Source organism: Hetaerina americana, unplaced genomic scaffold, assembly GCF_022747635.1.
Source record: "Hetaerina americana unplaced genomic scaffold, ioHetAmer1.1.p SCAF_89, whole genome shotgun sequence".
NCBI lineage: Eukaryota > Metazoa > Arthropoda > Insecta > Odonata > Calopterygidae > Hetaerina > Hetaerina americana.
In genome coordinates, this window is record NW_027287527.1 from 639362 (window position 1) to 665916 (window position 26555).

At 38.4% G+C, this 26555-nt stretch overlaps 1 protein-coding gene and 1 long non-coding RNA gene across 3 annotated transcripts in view; one reads left to right on the top strand and one right to left on the bottom strand.

The window, feature by feature from the left end:
* The window catches only part of LOC139698565 (uncharacterized), a 45375-nt gene that overhangs the window by 12583 nt on the left and 6237 nt on the right, over positions 1–26555 (bottom strand). The window contains exon 4 of the long non-coding RNA XR_011702996.1: positions 17990–18146. This is a non-coding gene — a long non-coding RNA (uncharacterized lncRNA). The remainder of the gene's footprint in view (positions 1–17989; positions 18147–26555) is intronic.
* Positions 1–26555, top strand: part of LOC139698564 (uncharacterized) — a 44234-nt gene that overhangs the window by 7995 nt on the left and 9684 nt on the right. For both annotated transcript variants that reach the window (XM_071597405.1, XM_071597404.1), the window contains exons 2-6: positions 16038–16246; positions 20545–20752; positions 22146–22328; positions 24706–24859; positions 25656–25812. In XM_071597405.1, the coding sequence (XP_071453506.1) occupies positions 16070–16246; positions 20545–20752; positions 22146–22328; positions 24706–24859; positions 25656–25812 (879 nt within the window). In that variant the 5' untranslated portion in view covers positions 16038–16069. The remainder of the gene's footprint in view (positions 1–16037; positions 16247–20544; positions 20753–22145; positions 22329–24705; positions 24860–25655; positions 25813–26555) is intronic.

A 26555-nucleotide genomic window follows, 5' to 3' on the forward strand; every position in this document is an offset into this window, starting at 1 on the left:
TTGCCTTTCGTGGTCGATTATAATAAGTTAAAAGCAAAGCTACTTCATTAATATATAATTATCATTATTAGGTAATCTACCGGTTAAGGTAGATTTTTGGATGGACACAACTACCAAATAAATATTTTGTTACTCCTAACAAAACACAACATCCAGCAAACTACCCTACATCAGGTCCCTCTTCATGTCTGAGTACCTCCTTCCTCCCTCATACCGTCCAATATCCCTATCCTTTTCCGGCCCTTTCCTCGTTTGCCAAACATTCTCCCATCTATTACAGTTTTCAGCATCCCACTGCCAGTCAATACGCTCTTCGTCCATTTCGTCCTCCTGCCTCCATAGGATTTCTCCCAACAAACCCCTCTCTTCGTCCACCATACCAAGTGATTCCTCGTATGTTATCTTCTCGGTCCATTTCACCTTCTCCATTCTTGTCCACGCCCACATTTCAAAAACGGTCCACATCAAAGTATTTTCAAGTCTTTTCTTAACATCCTTACTCAACATCCCTGTGATCAACTCCCTCCTTTTGAAAGCCTCTTTGCCTAGCGCAATTCTTCTCCTTACGTCCCTACTACTTTGACCGTGTTGGTCCAAAACACTTCTGAGATACGTAAACTGTTCTACCTGCTGTAGTTTTCGCCCTCCTATTTTGATGCTTAGCTTAGCCTTTTTCTTTCTAGAAAATCGTATAACCTTTGTTTTCTTAATATTGATTCTCATCCCATACCTGTCGCACTGAATTTCCAATTCACTAAGCAATGCTTGCAACCCCTTGGCTGATTGACAAACTAAAGCTTGGTCATCAGCGAACCTAACTGATTTTACGAATTCCCCGCCCACTTTCATTCCTACCTCCAGCTCTTCCCATGCCTCTTTAATCATTTCCTCTGCGTACAGGTTGAACAGCAACGATGATAATGGGCAACCCTGCCTTACACCCCTTCCTAACACTGCCCATCCGGACTCCCCGTTTCCCACCCGCACCTGAGCAGTCTGAGACATGAACAGGTTGCGGATTTGCCTCCTTTCCCTCCAATCTATTCCTATTTTCTGCAATATACTCATTAGTTTTTCCCAATTCACCCTATCAAACGCTTTTTCGAAATCTACGAAACAGGCAAATACCTCCTGGTTGTGTTCTATATTCCTCTCGATTAATAATCTCATTACTGCAATGGCATCACGCGTACCTGTCCCCTTCCTAAACCCAAACTGATCATCCCCTATGTAAACATTTGCCCTACTCTCTTTCCTTCTGTTGATGATCCTGAGAACAACTTTAGCTGCGTGGCATATCAAACTAATCGTCCTGTAGTCCTCACATGATGTAGCCTTTACTTTTTCGGAATAGGGACAAACACTTATCTCAAAAAGTCTTCCGGTGAGATTCCTTCCTCATAGATACTACGAATCAGTCCATATAGCCTCTTCCTCCCACATTTTCGTAAACATTTCAGTAGCTGGTTTGCTTTTTTAACACACTTAGGTTTATATTAATTTTTATTAGCATGATACGTCCAATGATAATTCTAGATATTTTTTCATTTTTTCAACGTTATACGTGTCGGAACACACATTAGGTGTTCGCTCATTAAAATTCAATTTTCATACGTATTTATCATAATAATCAATAGTAGTTTATCAATATAAGTAAGTTTTCGATGGACTCAAGGACTAAGCACTGCCACGCTTGCCTAGCATGGCACAAATTACCATTTAGACAAATATTAAAACGTACCCTTCTTCTACTCCACACCTTTCTGCCACCCTTCATTTCGTCCATTATGCCTATTCTTTTTCTCCCTCTTCCACACATACCCAATATTCCTCTCTCGATCACTGTCTTCAACATTCCATTGCCATTCAGTATGCACTGTATTCATAATTCTTTGTCTTATTCGAACTCCCGCCCGTTTAGTACATTTGGTAAATCATTCTTCGGGGCATGAAAAATTCACGAACAAGAGAAAAGTCCGGAGTAAGTTGGATGGGGAGAGGGTGACTCATGGTCCTCGCGCGTGAGAGGCCGAAGAGAGCACGGAGCCATTAAAACGCCGGACTGCGGTTCGCCCTCCCGTAATAGACGATCGCTCTGCGTTGAGCAATTTGCGCCAAGAAAGCTATCCTGGTAAAGAATAATTGCTTTTTTTATGACTGGACGTTTCCTGTTTTCTTTTCCTCCGTGTGAATCCAGGAACGAGCGATCACCTCAAGGTTCAAGAAGTCACCTTTTGAAAATACCCAGAAACCGGCGATGGTTGGCACGGCAAGCAGAAAAAGATGACGCTCCAGAATTCCATCAAAGCGCTACCAATTCAATCTGGAACATCCCTGGAGAAACAGGTCCCGTAACTGCAATCTTTGAGTTTTAGATACCTCAGGCTTGCTCGATGAACACACTGTAGTGCAAGGGCAGCGGGAAGTTTTTTCACCAATATCTCAGCAATTAATGAATTAATGGCAGGGTGAGAGACGGGTGGATTAGGGATTATGCGCAGAATTCTCAAACAGTCGCCCAACTTATCTATTACGAAAATTTCCCTAAAAAAGCCGTAATATAATGCACAATATTTAAGACTAGAAGAAGCGTATCCAAAGCGGTCACCATACTAATCTGAAGTAATTGATTTCCAATTTCCAATTTCAAAGTACTTTTCCATCGGAGATAGGCCATAACAGAAAAAACATATGGATGAATGTAAGGGATGGGAATGTGGTGCCATTACACGCTTTAAGGAAGGATAACTTCATCCTGCATATTCTAATATGTAATAACCTCCTGAAAGATAGGAAATGGAATCCGAAGGACTGCTAAGTCGAACCCATCAAGGGTCACTAAATTAGCAGTAAAAAGAGTGAAAATAATGAAGACACTGAATGTGGTAGGAATAAGTAGTAGCGAATTGCAACAAACCGATCTTCGATTGGTAAACTGCTGCTAATCATGCGATTTGATTAATTGAACTTAAGAGTTTAGATCGAAATCCGGGGAACTGAACCAAACTAGCGACCCCTTGAAATTCGCACATCGCAGTGCTTTGGCCATCGATTATGCAAAGAGATCGACGCCTGGCTTGCAACGTCATCTCTTCCGGCCAGGTAAATGAAAATTTCTCCATGTGCGATCACCTATTGGTGGAAGGATTGGAGTCAGATATAAGTTACTCCACGCAGTGTCTATTCCTCAGTTAGGTGACTGCTAAGACGTCTGAATGGATAATAAATCCTGGAACTACGGAGGTCGGTCACCCGCGCCGGGTGTTGCACCGGAAGCGGGGAAGACAAGGTCCCCGCGGTCGTCATCGCACAAAATATCAATAGGGGCAATATCGCTGACAGCAGTGAAAAAGGGGACTCAGAAGAGGATCACAACAATTAGGTTAGGGACAAGGGGTATTGAGACAATTCTAAGGACAGGAAGACTAGAAAACATCAAGAGGGAAATGGAGAAAGGAAGTATAGACGAATGAGAGATTTCACTGTTTGTAAGTACACGGCTTGACCGGGATTCGAATTCAAACCCTTGATATTTAGCTGAATACTTTAGCCAGTGAAGCCACCGTGACTTCCTCTTGCACTTTGGATTTCTAAAGCCTTTAAAGGAACGAGATGTTCCGACGATTTACCACACATGAATTTCACAACGTAATCGCAGTTGTGCGTATTGCGCCACAGTCCACGTGGCTCGAGTCAACGTTTACACACATAACGTTGACAAAGAAATACGGTAAAGCCACAAGAGTTACTTTAGCGGATTAACATGCTGATATGCACATACATGCGATAATTTCACAGCATGACCATCATTCACAGAGACTGACATTCAAACCCGGATCCTCAATATCCGGCCGAGTGCATCAGCCACTTACGCTCGTGGTTTGTGGTGCACTGTGAGATTGCATGCATGGCAATTACTGCGTGCGACATTGTATGAATGCCTCAGTCGTTAAACTAGCTAAAGACATCGTACTGATACATAGGGATATTAGTTCTAATTCCGGTCAAGGCGAATGATTTTTAAAAGATGAAATTTTCGCATTTGTGTGCCAATCAGCTGGTAACACCGCTGAAATAACTTTTTCGGCATTTGCCGCAGTTCTTGATGCACAAACAGGTTTGGGTGATGTAAGATGGAGAAGAAACAGCGGAGAGTACTGAACCGATAGTGACCAAGTAATTTATAGCGGGAGGCAGAAGACTCAACGTCGCTTAGCCATAATAACGAATAGGAAACTGAAAAGTAGGGAATAGAGCAGGAAAGTGGTAAAATTCTATTGGTGGAAATGTAAGCAGACGCGGCCAACATAGTGGTAATCCAGGAATACATGCCGACAAGTAGTCAGCGGGAAGATGTGAACAGTTTGTTCGACCAATTAGAAAAAATTGAGGAAGTGCGTAATAGTGATAAAGGATTCGGATCGCAGTGGTGGGCGAAGGAAAAGATAGGAGAGTACGGTTTAGAAATTTGGAACGATCATGAAGAGAGATCAGCCGATTTCTGCAAGAGAATGAGTTTAATGATGGATATCACCTGTATAAACATCATCTCAGGCGCATTTACCAATTGAACATTCCGGAATGGAATAGAAAGATGCCAGTTAAATTACAAAATGGTCAGGCATTGGTGTAGGGGCAGTATGGTCACATAGCAAAGCATCCGGGTGGTTGATATAAATTCAGATTATGAAGTAGTTTTTATGATAAACAATTTAAAATTCATAAGTATTAAGAGGAGTAAGGGAGTGCGGAAGTGGAAGTTTGAAGCTTTAACGGGAGTATGAAAAAGGAGTACCAAGAAACTATGAATAGATGACTGAAGATAAGGAGGCGGAAACAGTTAAGTAAAGGTCGGCAGACAATAAATAAGCAATTAAAGAGCTGAAAATGTAGCAATGGGAATAGTAAACGCTAAGATGATTAAGGAACCGTAAGTCACTGGAGAGATGACTAAGCGGATGGATGATCAATTAGAAAGAACTGGAAATAATTAAAAATTAATAGTGAAGAGAATATACAGGGAACTTAACGAAATTATCGAGAAACAAATAGTGCCAGGGGAGTGTCACCGAAACATTAGTGTAAAATATGAAGAAATTTTACAGGCTGGGAAAAATAGAAGCTTCAAAAACCTTTGAAGTTTACTTATAAATGAAGTCAAGCGAATTATCGGGGTGTAAGAAGGGTAAAACTGTACGGACCGCACGTGATAAGACAGGGAAATCATTTATGAAGCCGTAAGAGATTCAGAGGGGAATAAATGGAAACAGAAGAGTTTTCAGAGTATTTGGGCAGTGAACATAGACAAGGAAACGAAATGTGATGTGGATGAGGATACCATGGGTTCAATTAAGGGAAGATCGAAAGACCATATGAGGGAATAAATTCGAACAAGTTAGAAGGAATAAATAATATCTTCACAGAATGGGAAAAATGAAAGAAAGAGATTTTTTGTATTTTTACGCCGTATTTATGAGGGAGGAAGTTGGGTAACAAACTTAATTATATACATTTTATTCACATATCCGGAAATGAGTAATTCAGAACAATTTGGCGCATACAGTGTGGTAAGTTAATTTTTAATATTTGTACAGTGAAGGTAGTTCTGAGAATCATCGATAAAAAATTTAAAAAATAGTGCAAATGGCCTAGCCGAAGATTATTTTGGGTTTGGAGGGTAACGAGGAAAGCGTGACGCCATTGCAGTGACGATGACGTTAGTAGAAAGGATCATGGAGTTATATCAGTATATCAATGATCTTCGTGGATATCAAGAAGTCCTTGGACAGAGAACAGTAGATAAATTAGTGTAAGTACTGTGGAAAACAGGGGTAGACTGGGGGTATAAGCTTATTCGAAACCTGTAAATGGATCAGACGATACAGGTATGGGTATCCCTTGAGTAGTGATTGGCATGGAAGTAAAACTTGGGTGAATATTATTGCCGGTACTTTTTAGCTTTTCATAATCAGTATTTCAATCCTGAGATGAGTTTACTGTAGCCCTCCATTCTTCTCTAATCAGTGTCAACTCCCTCATCCCCTGATTATGCTGAGTGTTATGTGTACTTCGCCTTTATCTGGTCTTAGTTTCATCTGGTTTGTAGTCATCACATTCTTCTTGAAGTCCTCTGGTAGTTTTCCACTACCACTAGAGCTGTTATAGTATAATAGCTATTTTTTTGTATTCCATAGAGCGTATCCTACGCTTTGACTTCGAGTGCTTGTCCGTTTCTTTTGTCAACTGCTAGTGCCTTGCTGTCTCTCAGGTCCTTCGCGACTATGCCGAATTCGCTCCTTGTCTCTCCAGGCCCCGTTCGTCTTTTTCTATCACGATTTCTTCTTGAATTAAGTCATGTTCTAGTGAATTAGGCCCTTGGTAGAGTTCTTAACTGTATTTCTCCGATTTCTTTCCAGTGCATTCTTCTTCTATAAGTGTATTGCCATTAGCATACTGGATTTCGTGGGATTTTGTTTTGCTTTTTCCGAATCGTCTCTTTACCAGTTTATAAGAGATTTCGCTTCTTACATTCTTCATGTTGTCATTGATTTTCTTGCAGCAGCTTTCAACATTCACTCCTGGCTCTTCTTACACTCTCGGGTGACTTGGTTTCACATTTTCTTTCGAAGGGTTTCCGAAATATCATTTCTTAGATTCTTACATTTTTTTCCTGTATGAGGTCCATTGTGTCACGGTACAGAATTTAGGAGAATGATATCGTTTTCTAAAGAAACATCAGCCAGAAGAAGAGAAATGATGACAGGTTCGATAATTAAAGGAGTAAAGAAAAAATAAACAAAGACTTTAACTTATTGCTCCTGGATGTGAGTCCTGCTCTTTGAGTCAAGGGGAAGAGTGTAGATTAGAGGATTTAGAGACGTACTAGTGGACAATAATAGAGAAAATAATCTGGACGGATAGAAAACCGGATAATGATCTTTTAAATATGGTGGGTGAAGAGAGGAAGTTGCCAGGTGAAAATCGAAGAGGGCAACAAAGTGGGGGTAGAAAATATTGAGAAACAATGAGATGTTGAATCGCTGCTATTTGGGAGAATTTTAAGTAGTCGGGTTTGAGGAAAGAAGAGTATAGGCTTTATAGACGGCGAGAACAAGTTAAGAAAAACTGGAGAAGGAAATAATGTATGGCGAGCATGAAGGAGTTGACGTGATTTGTAGAACATATTATTCGTTAGATTAATAGTTGGTAGACGTCGGTTAAGATATTAGCCCAGAACGATTAGATAAGTTTGGAGAAGAATGGTGATAGGTACAGAATATTTCACAAGGAGAAGTCACTCGATGACATGGACTTTGATTAAGAGTGCTAAGAAAAGGCTTTATCAAAACTTTGATACGGATTGTAGTAATGTACGGCGCGGAAACATGGTCATTGGAGCAGGAAGATAGGAGGCTTTTGAGTCATTGGAGGCTTTGGAAATGTGGATGGAAATGCATTAAAATTTTAATTGAATAGGAAAATAAACGAGGATGTGCTAGTTATTTATTTACATAAAGACTTTATTGGGACGAGAATGAGACTTCATAGTCCCTTCTTCCACCTAACCCTTAAACAGTTATGGTGGGGGGGATTTTTGGAGAAATATAAAGGAGGCAGGAAGGTTGGGTGCCGAGCATTTTGATTAGCAATGGGATGTTAAAGACAGTGACAAAGGGGAAACTGTCTGGCTAGCGAAGAAGGGGCAGGAATAGGAGAGGGATGTTGGACAGAATGAAGCATGCAAAATTGAAAAGGGGCTCATTGAATAGGGGTGCAAGATTAAATTTTGTTACACTTTTACATGCTTATTTGAAAGAATTTAACGATACAACTCCATCCAACTCAGCAAGTCGCCGGAAGGGCGAATGGCAGGGTTTGTCAGTTAGTCTACCATTTTGATAAAGGGTTATCTTTACATTCCGTATAATTTTTTATTTTCCTGCATTTCGATTTGCCACGTGCAATGTTTACTATTATTTTCGTAATGAATAATGGGAAAGGATTCCCTATCGTTCTCTTCATTACTCAAGTGTTCACCACTCGCTATAGTCAAACACATCAGCGTCATTGCGGCTCTAGAACGATCATTTGCGGCAGCGTTAAATTCATACAATTTGTGATTATCTAGTTGTGTTAATCATGCATGAAATCTTCACGCTTGCCTTCGCCTCAACCCAGGATTTCGAATAGTTGTGCGACACTTCTCGCTCGAGACGATTTTTCACAAAACAGGCAGCATTTCCCTGAACGTTTTTAATTCCAAAAGTAGGTCCTTCTGCTCAGGATCCAAAATGCTCGACCCGATTCAAGATGAGGCCTGACCAACGTGAAATAGCACCTCTCCTTAGCCACGGGTATTTCCCCACTACTCGTTTGACGAAGCTGGGTTTCTTTCATGCAGCTTCGTAGATGTTCTGTAATTTTTGCTGTAACTGTTATTTTTTTCCTGATTGTCCCGAGGTTAGCGCGGCTCTCACGCATCATATATTGGCGGTCCATATCCTGTGGCGAAACTTAAATATTCCGATTACATGATAACTTCTCGGGATTTCATCACACATTTTTTCAACAATTTGACCAGTCTCTTGCCTCACCCGCGTAATTGTTTTTGTCGCAACAGATGTACGTAAAACAAGAAGCAGAGTCCAATTACACAACCCTCGGATCGTTTGTCTCATTAGGGCAGGCCGATTCAGAAAATATCTTGAAAGATACTTCTGCTATCGTATCATACGAGTCGAGAGCTTTTTATCTTCGAATTTAATCATGTCCCAACTCTGCCCTGTGTGATTGTCTGTAGTTTTTGCAAGTTTCCTCGAGGAACGTTGTTTATGACCTTAATCCGTTAAGCAACGTGTGTGGCGGATATATGTGATAATAGGTCGCGAGGTCGGATTTCACCTCGTTGTTAAGTTGTTATCCGTTGATAGTTTTTACGGAGTTGCTTCGGAGCTCAGCGCAAACAAAAATTTTTAAAAATAAATGACTTCATCCTCAGGAAACTGGGAATATTAAGTCCACCCGACATGACCTCAAGACGTTGGAGTATCGTAAAAGCGCTGATATACTTATCGCTGAAACTGAAGCAGTGGTAGGTTTTTCAGGAGGCCTACTCCTGCGGAAGCCATTTAAAACTAACGCACAATGAAAAGTATTTAAGGAATCAGAAGTTGAAAAGACGGAAGAAATTGTTCATGATAAAAGTCACCTCTCAACTTTTTTATTTTAGTCCGTTTGAAACCAATTCTAAAATCCTAAAGACACGATTTTCCAGTTTCTAAGGTTCCGAGGGATGTGGGATGTCGCAATGAAAAGCACTGACCCTCCTACCCGGAGTGAATGAATTTTACACGCCAAAAGACTTATTTAAGGGTGAGTTCTTCCATCACTTATAAAGTTAACCTTCAGGCTGATTATTCTAATAGTTACGCTATTTCATACGGTCGAAATATATCGTTTCTTAAGCCAGGCTTACGAACATTGGGTGAAAATTGATTCTTCTACATATGGGAGTCGTGGTAGAGTTTTGGCGATCCCAGGTCCTGTGTTCAATCCTAATGACTTATTTTCATTTGATTTTTTTAATTTTTAGTTTTTCTATTTCATTCACAGGAAAGGGGAGTAACAGCTGTAAATTACCATTAACGATTCATTGTAAGTCCTTTTTCATTTCCACTCAGAAATTCTTCCGGAGCTCATTCTTTTGAGTTCAGTTTCCAGATCATCTCTTCGCAACAACCGACAGTAGTCTTCCATCTTTTTGACAATCTTTGCATACGTCTTTGCAGTTCCTTGAAGTCCTGGTAAAATCATTCTCCTTATCCCTCGCTGATTACCCCAAGTTTCTCGGTGAAGTAGTTGAAGTGAGTTTTCTGAAAATCTACCCTTAAATTGATGATTCATTGATCATAATTTTCACTCTTTCTTTTTAGGTGAAGCTTAAACCTTTTATTGAGCAGTTCCGTTCACACTGCAAATAAAGCTGAAGTTCAGCGCTATTAGCTTCAGATCATAGGCATCTCAAAATAAAAATATTTTTTCTTCTCTTTTAACCTCATTGGCGGCTCTTATACATATCTATATATATATAGGTATCATATTTTTTTTCTTGGGAATGATAATTGAGGTGGTTTCCCGTTGCCTTCCTCAATAGTGTTTTTAACGTGACACCATCACTTACTGGCCGCCCCACTGGGGTCAGACGCCATTGCAGCCGCCTCACTGAGGAACAGACGCTGCGTGGACTACCTTTCTTCTGGCTCCTAACCTTCGACCTTCGACCCATGGGTGACCCTACCAGGAGCAAATTTTATTACTCCCGCCAGCACAGCTCTAGGGGTCATCGGCACGCACAAGCCCTTCCACCACGTCAAGGTTGTAGTCCGGGGAGGGTAGATTGGAGGCTTTTGAAATGTGGGTGTGGAGAAGAATGGAGAAGGTGAAATGGACACAGAAGAAAACAAATGAGGAAGTACTTGGTATGGTGGGCGAAGAGAGGGGTTTGTTGGGAGCAATCCTATGGAGGCAGGAAAAGTGGATGAAGGGGGTGTTGACCGGCAGTGGGATGTTGAAGACTGTGATAGAGGGTAGAATGTTGGGCAAAAGAGGAAAGGGAAGGAACAGGATAGGGATGTTGGACGGGATGAAGGGAGGAAGAAAGTACTCAGAGATGAAGAGGGACCTGATATAGAGTAGGATGATGGATTTTGTGTTTTGTTAGGAGTAATAAAATATTTGTTTGGTAGTTGTGTCCATCCAAAAACCTACCTTAACCGGTAGATTACCTTACAAAAAAATATATAGGTATAGTTCATTGCACTGGAGTTCAAAACATGTTTTGTAACCAGGAGTTATACCGAGGTATTCATGGTATACTTTTTAATGAAGTCCCATTTTGCTGATGTTCCTCTTTTGCTTTTTACTACGACTACACCGTACTTATCTCCAAAACTTATCGGGTGCATTAAGACACAATTATGCCATTTTGCCTACACCATTTCTCGTGGGAAAATAAAATCTTGAAAATTGCACATCAAACGAAAGGGGAGGCACAAGGGTAATAACCGCTTTGCATTACACATATAGTTGTTCATTATACGACCAGGTTTCGCGGCAGAGTTCCAAGTTCCGATCATATACCTTGTATCGAAACCTGGTCGTGTTATAAATAAGTTTATGCATGAAAACGCGAGGTATTTTTTAAGCTATTACCATTGTGAAGTTCCATGAAGTATAGCCGGATAAAGTTTCTTTCGAAGAAAAGACGCATTTATTAATAGAACTCTTTGCCACTCCACTGTCCACGAATAAGGGCGTGGAAGTCTAGTGGGTAGAGTGCTGGTACCGAAGGTACTCGAAGACGTCTCTGGATACCCTCAGCTTCAAGATGTGTGATTTTTCAGTCACAAGATCTTCCTGGGAATCCACAGGCGATACAAACTGGCCCTCTCATACCTTGATGTGTGAAATTTTACAAGCCGTTGGGCTTACTATTTTGTGAGTTCTATCTAAAATCACCAATCAAACCAACCTTCGGCTTGATAACTGAGATTTGGTTGCTTTTTTCCAAGCTGAAGTGAATGACTGAACATACTGAAATGGGGTAATAAGGGTAGGGAAACACAGATGAGTACTGTAATTATAGAAAACCCTCTTGCGTCCTCGGCCTTTCCTCCCACACCCTCTTCCCCGACTATCGTGACTCATTTCTTGGCTCGGTATTATTTATTGCAATGTTTACGAAGCGATAACAGAATATATGTTTGCATTCTATTTATTTTATGACGGTGAGTCCCCTTCTTAGTGGTTTGTCTGGGAATGGGCAGCACTTTGGTTACGTATTGTATAGGATCAAATACAGTCATCTAAAACCATCCTCTCCAGCCCGTATTCTTACTTTGCTACTCTAATTGAAAACAGTAGCTTACAGAAACCTGCTGAAGTCTCCCGCAGAGGCGCGGAAGGAAAATAGGCACCACGTTAATACCTGTACATCGCACATCTACTCAACACACCGAAAGCCTGTATAATAGGTTGTGGCACGGGGCGTAAGGACACAAGCCAGGAAAAATCCATGAATGGAAAAGAAAGGTAAGAAATACGTAAAGGGAGATTGTATATTGTGTTAATGTGTTTTGTTATGGTCAACATACACACATAAGAGCTTACACTGCCGTAGCTCTGGGAAGTATCGACCGTGAATCCGGAGAAGTGCTATTCACAATAGGCAATTATTATTTATTATTATTATTATAAGGTAATCTACCGGTTAAGGTAGGTTTTTGGATGGATACAACTACCAAACAAATATCTTATTACTCCTAACAAAGCACAAAATCCATCATCCTACTCTATATCAGGTCCCTCTTCATCTCTGAGTACTTTCTTCCTCCCTTCATCCCGTCCAACATTCCTATCCTGTTCCTTCCCTTTCCTCTTTTGCCCAACATTCTACCCTCTATCACAGTCTTCAACATCCCACTGCCGGTCAACACCCCCTTCAGCCACTTTTCCTGCCTTCATAGGATTTCTACCAACAAACCCTCTCTTCGCCCTCCATACCAAGTACTTCCTCATTTGTTTCCTTCTCGGTCCATTTCACCTTCTCCATTCTTCTCCACACCCACATTTCAAAAGTCTACGTATATTCTCCTGCTTCAATGACCACGTTTCCGCACCGTACATAGCTACGCTCTATATCAAAGTTCTAACGAGCCTTTTTTTGGTATCCCTATTCAATGTCCTTGTCATCAATTCCCTCCTCCTTGTGAAAGCTTCTTTGCCTAATGCAATTTTTCTTCTATTCTTAACATTTTAAGAGTTAATATTAAATCTTCCTATGTATGGACCTTATTTTGCACACACACTTTTGATACATGCACACCCACATTTCAAAAACGGTCCATACAAAAGTTTTTTCAAGTCTTTTCTTAACATCCTTACTCAACGTCCCTGTCATCAACTCCCTCCTCCTTGTGAAAGCCTCTTTGCCTAGCGCAATTCTTCTCCTTACGTCCCTACTACTTTGACCGTGTTCGTCCAAAACACTACCGAGATACGTAAACTGTTCTACCTGCTCTAGTTTTTGCCGTCCTATTTTCATGTTTAGCTTAGCCTTTTTCTTTCTAGAAAATCGCATAACCTTAGTTTTATTAATATTGATTCTCATCCCATACCTGTCGCACTGAGTTTCCAATTCACTCGGCAATGCTTGCAACCCTTTGGTTGACTGACAAAGTAAAGCTTGACCATCAGCAGATTTAACTGATTTTACTAATTCCCCTGCGGCTCCTCCCCTTCCTAAACCCAAACTGATCATCCCTTAAGTAATCATTTGCCCTACTCTGTATCCTTTCGTTGATGATCCTGAGAGCAACTTGAGCTGCGTGGGAAATCAAACTTATTGTTCTGTAGTCCTCACATGATGTAGCCTTTACTTTTTCGGAATAGGAACTAACACTGATCTCACAAAGTCTTCCGGCACAATACCTTCCTCATAGATACTACGAATCAGCCCTTATAGCCTCTTCCTCCCACATTTTCCTTAACAGTTCAGTAGTTCCGCAGGAATGTTATTAACCCCCACATTATAGGCAATAGAAATGAAAAAGTAAATTAGAAATTTCAAAAACAATGCATGTAAAATTTACGTGATGATTTTATTTCTATTTTCTACCCCAGAAAAATATCTGCCGCCGCCGGGATTCGAACCCTGGGTGGGAAGCCAGAACCTGAGCCACCGCACTCTCCCGATCCCCTAATTAATTCGCATGGAAAATTTAAATAGCATATAGAGCCCGCCAAAAAATGTATACACACTTCAGGAAGAGGAACTAATTACAAAATATGTTCAAAGTTGTAGGTGACCTTTATCCTCCAGATATTTATTAGTACGGCAATCTACTTCCTGGGCCACTTTTGGGAGTGTCCAGCAGGACTGGTGCGCATGCATTATCAATTTCTTCTCTAAGAACTGCCAGTGTAGGTGTTTTTCTGCGATAAAAGACATATTTTACCCTCCCCCATGGATAAAACTCTGCCAGTATTTAATCAGGAGAATATGCGGGGCACTCAACTGCATCTCTTTATCCTGGTCAGTGTCCTTGCAAATTCTCCACCAGATAAGCCCACACGTCTTGGAAGTAGTATACTTTTGCGCTGTCTTTTAGGTAGATAAGTACGTCATTCCTATAAAATTCGTGCATGGTAGGAAAAATGGAGATGAGTGACCTGCAACAGTTTCAATGCCTTCAAATATCATAGCCATGAACGAAGCACTTGTTCTGTATGGGGTCTCCCGGATTAATGTGCATATAATTATTTTTGGTGGACAGTGTATATATTTTTGAATGACCTTTCTCGGACGAACCATTATCTAGATCATTTCTTTGTCTAGTATCTCATCATAAAATGAATAAGCATACGTCGTGACACCTAAATATTAAATTACTACTCCGATGATACATACTTGAGTAAGGTTCACATAAATGACTTCTGGTTTTGTCTGAAGTTGGACGTACAAGAAGAGTAATCAACCAGTTTGCTTGCTGAATAGTTGAGGGTGAAGCTGATAACGTATCAAGTCATGTGGCCTGTGAAATTCAAGCAGGAAGAGCACATCCTTTCTCTGCCCCCCCTTGTGGTTACTCAGGAATATCTGGTACCCTAAAAATCACACAAGTAGAAGGGCAGGCTATTGGGCAAAGCAGAAAAAAGGTTCTTTTCATCATAATTTCTCATCAATTCCATGAGAAATCTTTACGTGATGGAGTTAAACGGTCATTTTTCAAGTCAGCCATAATAATACTCGATAAATAACCCACGATATTCCAGACAACTTTTGATGAATTCAATTTCGCAGGTATTTGCTTTGTTCATTTAATCCCCATAAAATATGCATTCATTACGATGCTAATATTTACTACTTCCGAGTTATCTTACCGCTGGAAAACGAACTAAAGTAACTTTTTTTGGCGTTTTCATAGCGTATTTGGCTTTTATCCCGCTTAAGATTTCCCGTGTGGTTTTCTTGTTTCTCTCGCACAGGATATGTATGTACGAGTCCTATACACTCGTATACGGTTTTTTTTTGCAGTTCAGCTGGCGATTGGATCATTGATTAATATTCCCGCTAACTGGTTTTACAGCGGCTTTGATTTACTTCGTCTACCAATGATTCCAGGAGACTCGGTAATCTTTAAAAAAAAAAAAACAGTTCTGGATAGTTTTTGATTTTTCGCCCGGAATGCAAGGGGCCTGCAGTTCAATTCCAACCCCAGGTGACTTTTTTAGTCGATAGTAAAAATTCTAAAATTGCACTGAGACGTGAGCAAAATCCAAGGAAGCGCAAACGACCACTACGACTTGGTTTTACAGTCTCGGTTCGCAACCAAGTAGGTACTAGTCACTCTGAAGTGTTTATGACTGCTGGAAGATAGGACAAAAGTGGAGCAATTCATGTTGTCGTAAAACACCGGGAAGCTTTGGGCATGAAAACGTCTGGGAATATGAATTTCTGGTACCATGCAATATTTTTTGCTCAATTCTGTAAAAAAGGTGGAAATAGATTGCCTCCACTTTGAAACTTTATGTAATGATGACATTGAAATGATAGTCATTTTCAATGTTTACTACTCCGTCTCAATTAACGCGAGAAGCCAAAATTAGATTAGTCAAAATGACGATAAGACGATACAATTACCACATAAAAAAGCGACTGGCTAATATAAAAAAGAGGGACCTTACTGATTTTCAGTATTATGGGGATAATCCTTTAGTTACCGCAGGACCACCTTTGGAGACTCCTCATCCACGCGCTCGTAGGATTGTTATCGCCCAGAATGTTATCTCAGAGCAAATAAAAATATTTATTACCGATGTAATCAAAAAGAATTCCCTCGGATACGACTGCCACTCAAACACCTCACCCATTAAATTTTGGCGTGCCCTGACGATAAAAATTATCCATTCGACATGGGTCGTTGAAACGAACCAGAGAGAAGTGAGCAAAAACCTTCTTTTCCATCTCGATCGCACAGGTTGAAGAGCTATAAATGCCCAGGTCGTAGCCATGGAAGGCGGAGAGTTTCCGAACGGAGGTGTGGACAAGGACGATGGCGAGGAAGTCATCAAGTCTCCGTGGGCCGAGATGGCGGACGGCATTCAGGCACCGCCCGTATCTGCCGCGGAATATCTCCTTGGAGCCCTGAGCATGAATCAGGAGTACCTCAAACACAAGCCCTGGGTGGTGAGTGAGGAAGTTAATGCTATCGCTGATCATTTACATTAGTCATTTCTCCCATTTGCAGACTTAAAATACTGTTCTCCGAAAATTAATATTTTCATTCATCATTACGGTGTTATTTCTAAACTTCTATTTTCTATGAAAATTTCGTTTGTTTACAGTTGTTCTTTATTTGATTCTATAATTTTCAATTGGGTATTTTCCTACATAAGCAAACACTTCATTCAAATTCTTGGTTACATTGCACAACACACTGTGTGCATTCTGCGATAGTGGGAAACGGGAGTAAACTTCGTCAATGAGATGTTAAATTAACTGTAAATGTTTTAATGCATTCAATAATGCCATTTTCTTCGTAGGCCTATGACTCTAGTGCTGATGACGCGGAAAATAAATTTCTTTCACGAAGTTCTACGCCTCTCGTTCACTGTGCTTTGGATAAGGCAAACTAAACCAGTTCCGGTTCAATGTCTTTAGAACTAAATGGCTTTATCAGAAGACTTTGAGATAACCTGCCAAGATTACATGTTACGATGGGCATGGGGTTTTTCGGCCACGGATCTGGGGGCAAACATTCACTCACCTCAGATGAACATTCCAATTAAATGTAGCGCACTTTTCAAGGTAGATATTTGATGATCTTAGGACGAAGCACTGCTACTCTTCTAAGCCCGATATAACACGACGTTGAATATCCTTGAACCACACCTTACGGAATACGATATTTTAATTCCACATACTGTCTATCTTCATAATCCTTCGTTCTACTTCTCTCATCACATCCATATTCCTTTATCGCCTTCTTCAACTGTCGGTCAATACCATGCATCCACTTTTCTTTCTTTCTTCGTTTTTTTCCCGACAACCTTCTCACTTCCTTGCTATACTTATTATTTCTTGGCTGTTTTTTCTTTCTGCCCGCGCTATTTTTACCATTTTCTTCACGCCCACATCGCCCACCACGGTCTTCAACCTACTTTTATCCTGATTTTCTGATGGCATGGTTTGCGGAATTTCAAAGCGTGTGCTGTGGACACGCTTTGTATTGATCCTACTTGATAATTGAAGAAAGGTACAGGCAGAGCTCGGAAGCAATTTGATTACATACACTTGCAGTTAACCGGTCTGCTAAAAATAATCCATTGTAATTAATTCCGAAGTTTGTTAATTATGACCAAAACTGGAGTCTTCGTAAACACCAATCGTCATGCATCAATGGAGTTTAACTCGTAACCCTCAACAACAAATTAAAAGAAAAGATGGCCTCGATTTCACATAATATATCGAAGATATGTGCAAAAATTACCTATCTGGAAAAACAATACAACTTGGTCAGTGAAGAAAGAAGAATATTGACGTCGTTGTCATGACTTCTGTCGTTCTGGTCTCAGAATGAAACTAAGATCTTCTCCCTTCGGATGTCCAAAAAAGTTAGATTCCTCGAATATAACTTGATTCTCCTTGATCAAAGTATTTTCCAGTTTTTGGTGGGTAGCATCTTACGGCACGATGCGAAGGATGTTCACTACTGGTTCCAGTATGGTATCATATGATTTTCTACCATTGAAAATTATAGTATCTTAATATTTTACTGGGATACGAATCGTTTACTACTTCGCACTGGTAGTAAAACATATTGCATCTCAGCGAAATTAAATAATACCCTAAGCCCATTTCTGGGCAAAAATATGTATATGTTATTATAAAACCTGTAGTGTGTTTGTGAAATAAAAAATATATACTTACTTAATGAATTCTGACTTGGAAATGCGCTTTGATTTGAAGCTGGTCCACACAAACTTCACGCTTCGTTATCCCATTAAAAGTTCTGTATTTCTGTGGGTTTGCAGAGTTACATAAATCTCCTTTTTAGGGGCAAGACTCATCCTCCATACTGCCAGGCCTGGAAATAGAGACCAACCAATGTATTGGGAGTGTCTGAGATTCTTTATCTTCATACTTCGAATCTGTAAAAATCAAAGAATATATTTTTGCCAGAAATATTTATGCTATGTTTATGGTGATATGTGTTTTCACATGATCTAAAGAGTAAAAGCTGGTTGTACAGACCATAAAGGAGCAGTAATAAACATGAAAATGCCGCACTCCTGTACAATACTGTCACTTTGTAAATTCTGAACCATATTGTAGACTAGCCTGCAAATGTAACATTCCATAATTGCCATTAAGTACAATGCCAGTTGACTCCCTGACCATTTGGGTAATTCAGCAAATAAAAATACTTCTCTCTTGGGGAAATTAACATGCCCCATGGTTTTTAATGAAATTGCGCTCTTGCCTTAATGAAGACCCAAACTGCATTTATGCAAAAGAGTACTTTTGACAAAGTGATGAAAATGGAATCAAAGATGATGATCCAGCTTCATTTTTACTTTTATTTGGCACATATTCTAAGATATTGACACCATTTAAGTCAGTCAAAATGTATAGCGTAGAGATGTTATAAACAACTGCCAATTATTAATGTTATATTGGAAACAGAAGTATTATATGAAAAAGAGTAATTGCCATCTATTTTCAAAGACTCAGTAAAATAGTTAAGCAATTTTACATTAGTTAATGAATTTGCTAGAATTATTGGGTTTGTATATATAGAATTCCAATATAACATCAATATTGATACTGTCCCAAAAAAGGAAAAATAGCAGTATATGAGGATTACAGGAATAGAAGTTTGATTTCACACATGCCAAAATTATTACTTAGGTAATCCAACAAAAGTATGGAGAAGATAGCAAATGATTACTTGGGAGAAGTTCAGTTTGTATTTATATGCACAATAAAATAGCAAAAACAAGGTCACTTAGGGTATAAACAAGATAAAATTACGAGGGTGGTCTGAAAAGTTTCTGACCTCAAAAATTTCAGAAAAAATATCTTGTATCTTTGTTAGGTCAGAAACTTTTCAGACCACCCATGTACGAGTATATGGTTAATTGACTTTGAGAAGGCATTAAGCAGAGGAAACTTGGAACAATAAATGAATGTTTTGTAGAAGATAGGAGTACGCTGGATGGCCAGACAATGCATCCAGAACCTGTACATGTCTCAGACTGTACAGGTGTAGATAGCCAATGGACAGTCAGCATACACATTGCTAAGAAGGGGAATAAGACAATGTCTAATAACACCTCTTCTTTTCAATATGTATTTGGAAAAATGGTGAGGGAGTCATGGAACGGGTTGGAGGCAGAAGTGAAAGTAAGAGGGAAACTTCTGAAATTAGTTAGAATGGCTTTAGTTTGCTAGTCAACCAAAGGGCTACAATCATCTCTAATCATTACTGCTGAATCAGTATGATCGGTATCGGATAAGAAGTAATCATAAGATAACAAAAATAATGATTTTCCTGAGAACAGGGAGGTTAAGATAAAGTGGGGGGGGGAGATAATCGAGAATAGGTGGAAAAATTAACCTAGGTAGAAATTGTTTCAGGTGAGTGTGAGCAGAGTAGTGGGGGCATTAAAAGACAAGTTGCATTAGTTAAAGAAGCATTCACAAGTAATGATGTAAGGAGAAGACTAGTGAAAGCTTTCACATTATACTGTATGTATTGTAATTTATTATGTTTAAAAATGGCTGGAGGATGTGTAGATTAGAAGGTTTTGAGATTTGGGTGTGGAGAAAAATGGAAAAAAAGATAATTCATCAAAAGGAAAACAGAAGATGAAGTTCTAGGCATGGCAGAGGAAGAGGGATTGATAATGAGAGAAATTTGAAGAAGGCAACACAATTCAGGATATGCTAAGATACTGAAGGGATATACAATGGGATGCTGTCTGTGGATGGGACAACTATGGAATGCTGGCCATTGTGATCGAAGGGAAAATGCTGCATATGTGAAGTAGAGGGAGGAAACGTATTTCAGTAGGGAAAAAAGAAAAAAGGAAAAGTAATTCTGGATGGAATCAAGGGTGGGAGAAAGTATTTAGAGCAAAAGAATTGAGGTGTATTGTAATGTGAGGCATGGAGGTTAAGAATATTTTTTGCCCTGTATTTTAGGAAGTAGTATTGCAGTCATATGCAGTCTCAGGGCCCATTAAAGACCCACCCTCAGCCAGTAGACTGCTGCTCGTAATAAACCATTTTTAAAGTAATTTCATTATTTTGAAATCCTTTCTGATTTTGCTGATGATGCACACTTCTTCTGCTCTCTGAGTCATTGACCCTTGGCTATTTTTGATTTGATTTGTCATCAGAATATATATACTATGCATTCTATTTCGTTGAATGGTGATTAAAATCCCTGGAGAGTAATTCTAATGAAATTTTCCCGCCAGGTGGATGTAATTAGGAAAAAGTCCATCCTCTTCAGCGAGATAGAGCCGCTTTCATACAGAATCGCAAGTGCCCTCACAAAAATAGGATTCCAGAAGGGTGACTGGCTCTACTTTGTGACCTATGAAGTTGCTCTCATCTATGTGGTACACATTGGTGTTTGGCGGTGTGGTGGAGCTGTTAGGGGCTGTTTTCAGAAGGAGGGGGAAGGTAATAGTGATATTGATGTTTACTGTGAAAATTTTTTAAGTGACTGTGAAATCAATACTGTACCTAGTTGTAAAATAGAAAATTCTTTAGATGCCTTAACTTAACCATTATCCTAGTACCATGATGCCTTGTGACATTTGTTTCCTAAATGTTTTACCTGCCAATTTTCTAAAAACTCATACTTTAACCCAGGTTCAGTGTTTTACCAGCACCATTTAATAATTTAAGCTCTGAATCCTTGCACAGTGGTTTGGTTTCAATTTCAATCATGTACATATTGAGATCAACAGATATTTTAAGTCTTTAAATTCCAAAAATGTTTGAAGCCCCATGGTGGTCATCTTACTCCTCCTCCTACCACCTTAGGAATTAGGTTTTTGTATTGTACTTCCTCATGGTGATATTAATTAATCAAATAAAAGTGAATGCATTTGCCCTACTCACTTTGTTGTAGTAGAGAAATGTTGCTTACGTAGATATTTGGCGAAATGACATTTTTTAATAATGTAGCGGAAACCAAAATGCACTGTAAAAGGGTTAAGAATTGAAACCTGGCACTTGAGAATGCCAAACGTCTTTACAAAATAAATACAGATGTAAAAGAAAACAAGGTTTCTAGCATTAAGAATCTTAATTAGGCTCATGAAGTGGCTCTGCTCATTTCACTAATTAATGTACTTGCATATCAGAAGTTATTGCACTGTGTTCCTTCTCATAGATACACAATAGGTATATTCAGGGCCACCAATATATTGTGTTCATTAGATACATTCACAAATAATTTGATCATCCAATAGTTCATCAAATAACAGACAGTACCATGTTTTAAGTTTCAAGGTAGGTCTTTTACTGTGGCCTATAAGGACTTAATGAATGGGCATGATGGGTAGTTGCCCAGGGGGACTGTCAATAAATATACATTCTTATGCTATGATACACTGTAAATTTGTATTAGGAAAACTGCATAATTATCATTATTCTATAAATTTGTATGGGGATGCATAATTAGCATATGTTTAGTATTTATATACTTATTCAGATAACTGGTTGAGCAGGTGAGGGGACCCCCAGTGTTCAGGGGTGTATAGTGATGCCAAGGTGACTGTTTCCTTAACTGTAAGCAAAGAAGTATGAATAATGAAGATGAATTAACATTCCAACAGACATCCGAATCTCATGTATTGTTTGCTACATAAACAATGCTCAAAAAATGCTGCAAGAGGTAGCATATAGATGGTATTATCACTCTCATAATTCCTTATTTGGACAATTTGGTAATTGGTGTACCCTGATTGACTAACATTCATTATGCTTATTTTCTAGAATACTATTGCTTGCTTGTACTTTAGATCATTAGATTTAGAGAATTAATAAATATTGTCTTTATCCTTAGATGAATTTCAGAGGCAATTAGAAGAGACAGGAGCTCGTTTTGTCCTCTGTGATCGTGAAACTGCAGGGCCCATTAAGAGGGCCATTGGCCGCCTCTCTTGGTCAGTTAACCTGTTGTCTATTGGTGACACAGTGACAAGCGCCATTTCCATTGAGGGCATGATTGACAAAGATGATGGTTCAAGTAAGTAGGAAGTAAGTGGCTGCATTTGTAAAAATACACTGTTGATGCATGGCCGTTGTATTATGTGTTAATAAATATAAGCAATGCAATGATGATTTTGTAAAAAATGTTCTTTTTGAAAACATTTTGGAATATATTCATGTGGAGCCAAGAATAAATTCATTCATCTAAGATTGGTAGCTATTGTATGAGGTATTTATACAAATTCTAAGTTTGTGTATTCCAATTTCTCTCAGTTGTTCAAATATATTTGGGATGAATTCTTTCTGCATATTTTATTTTTCGTTAAATGTATCACCTTATCCATTAACATCAGGATCATTATCACCATTAGTGTTCAATGTATATGCGGAGGAAATAGAAAAAGAGACAAGGGAGAACTGAAAACAGGAATGAAAGTTGGTGGGAAATGCATAAAATCAGTTAGGTTTGCGAATGATCAAGCTTTAGTTCATCAGTCAGCCAAAGGGTAGCAAGCATTTCTGAGTGCATCAGAAAATCAGTGCATTAGTTATGGAATGAGAGTACATGTAAGAAAAATTAAGGTAATGTGGATTTCCAGAAAGACTAAGTTAAATATCAAAATAGGAAATTTCTAAGAAACTGCTGGAGATATGGCAACAGTAACTTATAATCATTTAAGGAGTCATCACTAAATGTGCATTATAATGCAACAATTGCAAATTGTAAAAATCTTTTGCCTTGACCATGATTTGAACCCATAAACAGGAGTTTATGGGTTCAAATCATTTAAACCCTGTATATCAATGCTCGGCCAAGTGCTTTAGCTCGTTAAGCTAGCAAGGCATCCTCGCACACTCTGAAATATTGGGGCTTTTAGCATAACTGGTTAAAACACTCAGCCATACATTGTGGGATATGGGTTTGAATCCTGGTAACTTTTTTTACACTTTGAAATTTTTGCATTTTAATTAAAACAGGAGTTCATAAACTTGAACAGGTGGAAAAGTTTACCTATCTGGGACATGTTCTGAACCAAAATGGTCAAAGTAGTAGGGACATAAGGAGAAGAATTGCATTTGACAAAGAAGCTTATACGAGGAGGAGAGAATTGATGATAGGAACGTTGAGTATGGATGTTAAGAAAAGGCTCGTTAAAACTTTGATGCAGAGCGTAGTTGTGTAATGTGCACAAACATAGCCATTTAAGCAGGATGATAGGTATAGATTGGAGGCTTTTGAAATGGTGGTGTGGAGAAGGAGGAGAAGGTGAAGTGGACAGAAAGGAAAACAAATGAGGATGGAGGAGGAGAGGAGATTGATGGGAGAAATCATAAGGAGATAGAAAAAATGGGTACAAAGCAAATTGATTGGCATTGAGATGTTGAAGATGGTGATAGAGGGGAGAATGTTAGGCAAATGAGGAAGGGGCAGGAATAAGATAGGGAAGTGGGATGGAATGAAGGGAGGAAGGAAGTGTTTGGAATTGAAGAGGGGTTACTGCAATATAGGTTTTCAGGCTGTGTTTTGTTAAGAGATTAGGGAATTGTCACTGTTTATTTTAGTAAATCGTATCCATCCAGAAACAACCTTAAATAGTAGATTACCAATAATAATAATGTCACATTATTCAACATGGAGAAACTTTTTGCTTTCTCATATTTTTTCAGGCAGTATAAGATGGGAGTGACACAAATTTGCCACATGCAAATGATGATTCTTGTCATTATACATTATGCCAAATAGAACAAATATTTTTATTGTAGGATGTGAACATATGTGTGTCATCCAGAAATATCAAGTATATAAATAACCAAGCACATTTATTTACTTGATTTTTCATTTAAGGAATCTAAGTAAAAAATAATGATAATGATTAATGTAAAATAATTTAGCCAATTTGAAAATGCTTCTCTGTTATGATGATTGCCAATGTGTGCGATTCATATAATTTATTTTGAATAATCGATTTTTTAATATGTACCTCCAGCATAATTTTCAAAATTCTAGGTCTTTTAAATGACATATTAATCAGAAATTAGTTACTTTTTCTCCTTGCCTATTTCAACAAATGACTCCATATCCATAAGTCAAATTTCCACGGATCTAATGTATGCCATAATAGCAATGAAATCACAATTTTTTTCAGTTAAAAAGAATATTTCATCCACAGTTTAAAAAATTATAGAAAATCAAGGATATTTATAATGAGCCAAAATACTGCTTCATACTCTGATATTATTTTTAAAAAATATGCAATAATTAAAATTTCATGATTATATAGTCTTTCTGCAATCTAGTCTGGGTCTAGTTCCGTCAGGTCTCTGGATGCATCCAGATATCATCTTTAAATATGGCTGTAAACTTTCAGAAAATAACTTTCTCATAGTGTTATTATATCTGCTACCTATTTCAGCATTCCCACATGAAGTGAAATTCAATCCTAGAGAAGATGTGCTTTGTGTTCCAAATACAAGTGGCAGTACAGGCAAGCCAAAGGGTGCTATGCATACCCATCACAATATCATATCCTTTTTGGAAAATATGGGAGGACCAAAGAAACTAGAGAAGTAAGTTGAAATAATAAATGTTGGAGCAAAGTCAAAGGATCACAAGAGATGCCATGGCAGTTAATAAATAGAGTTATCCACCAATCAGCAAAAATGCAGGCATTTCACATTCACCTTGACAAAGGCAAACGATTTTTACACTGTCAAATTCCAACATTTTTTATGTTGAAAAAAATTACTAATGGAATGTCAAATAGGAATTTTGTGGGCAAATTGTTCTGAAGTTGGTCGTATTTTCCATCTATTAAGGAAAGAGTCATAGATCTTTGGTAAAAATATAGGGACTAGAATGTCAGTTTTCTACTATACCGCATTTATCATTGTATCTGACCAGTTGTCGATATTTTATGCAAACATCTCTGAATAGCAACATGATTATTTTAATTCAGTTGTTTCCTTTCGTGCCTGAAGTGAAATGTGTTAATGCTAATCAATCGACATATAGTATACACATCCCGACCCAGCAAAAATGGAAATTCCTTTTAAATAGTTTAATATGCATGCAAAGAATAATGTCCTTATATTTTAATAGTGAATGCAAGATAACTTCACTATGTGAGATTATAAAAATGTAGTCAAGTAAAATATATTACCTATATGATTCAGATAATTTTGTAAAAAATTCACGTTTTTGCCCTTCAGTAATGAAACAATTTGAAAATACTAAGTAGTCAAGCTTTGAGATTCACCACTAAGCAATAATTGTATTTATACCTTATTGAATATTTTTGGAACATAATCAAATTTGTAACATTTCATTTCTATTTTTTCATCTAAATACTCATTCCTTTTACAGGGCTCCTGTAACAGGCGACTCTCTATTGTCTCTCATGGGAAATTTTTCTGTTGGAGCTTTCATGCATACGAGCATGGCAATAATATTTGGATATACCCTTATTACCATCTCTAAGTTTAATAAACACTCATTCATGTCACATCTTCTGAGTTACAAGGTGAGGAGTTTTTATGAAAAGAAGTCAGTCAACAAGTTTGAAAGCCACTAATGTCCCTTGATTTTCATCCACATTCCACCATCATTTAACAAAATATTTTTAAATGGTTGCCACCTTTGCCCCAACTACTATGAAAATTGGTTGATAGTCCAAAATAGACTCATATCTGAAAGAGAAGTGGGTGTATTTGACTCTAAGTAATTTCACTAAATTAATTTGAAATATGATATAATTGATAGCATTTTAAAGTTGGCATACATGCACAATGTTTTAAACCATTTTTTCTAAGTTATTTTTGATGCTGAATTGTGGTCTTAAGTTTTCAACCGCACACTTTTAAAAAAGTATCCACATGGTACTTAATTGTAATGAATATGAATGCTTAGTCTTACTGTGCAGTAAGCACAATTTGGGAGTAGAGGAAGAAAAGAAGCAAAAATATACAATTGGGAAAGAAATGAAGCAATTCAAGTGAGGCAAGACTAATTAATAACTCTGCTTCATTAGAGTTGTTAACTGCATTTACCTGCTATATGGCATGACAGAGATTTGTCATTCCCAGTACTCTAAAATTGGTTCTGAAGAATTTTGATTTTATGAAGCTAAATCTTTCATCCAAGTGAAAAGGGTAGCCTTAAAATGTCTCGCATTACGAAATAATAAAATTATGTGAAATGGAAGAATTGAAATATAAAGAGAGAGTTAAATAGAAGGAAGTATGGTGGACCCTCACTTAATGAAAA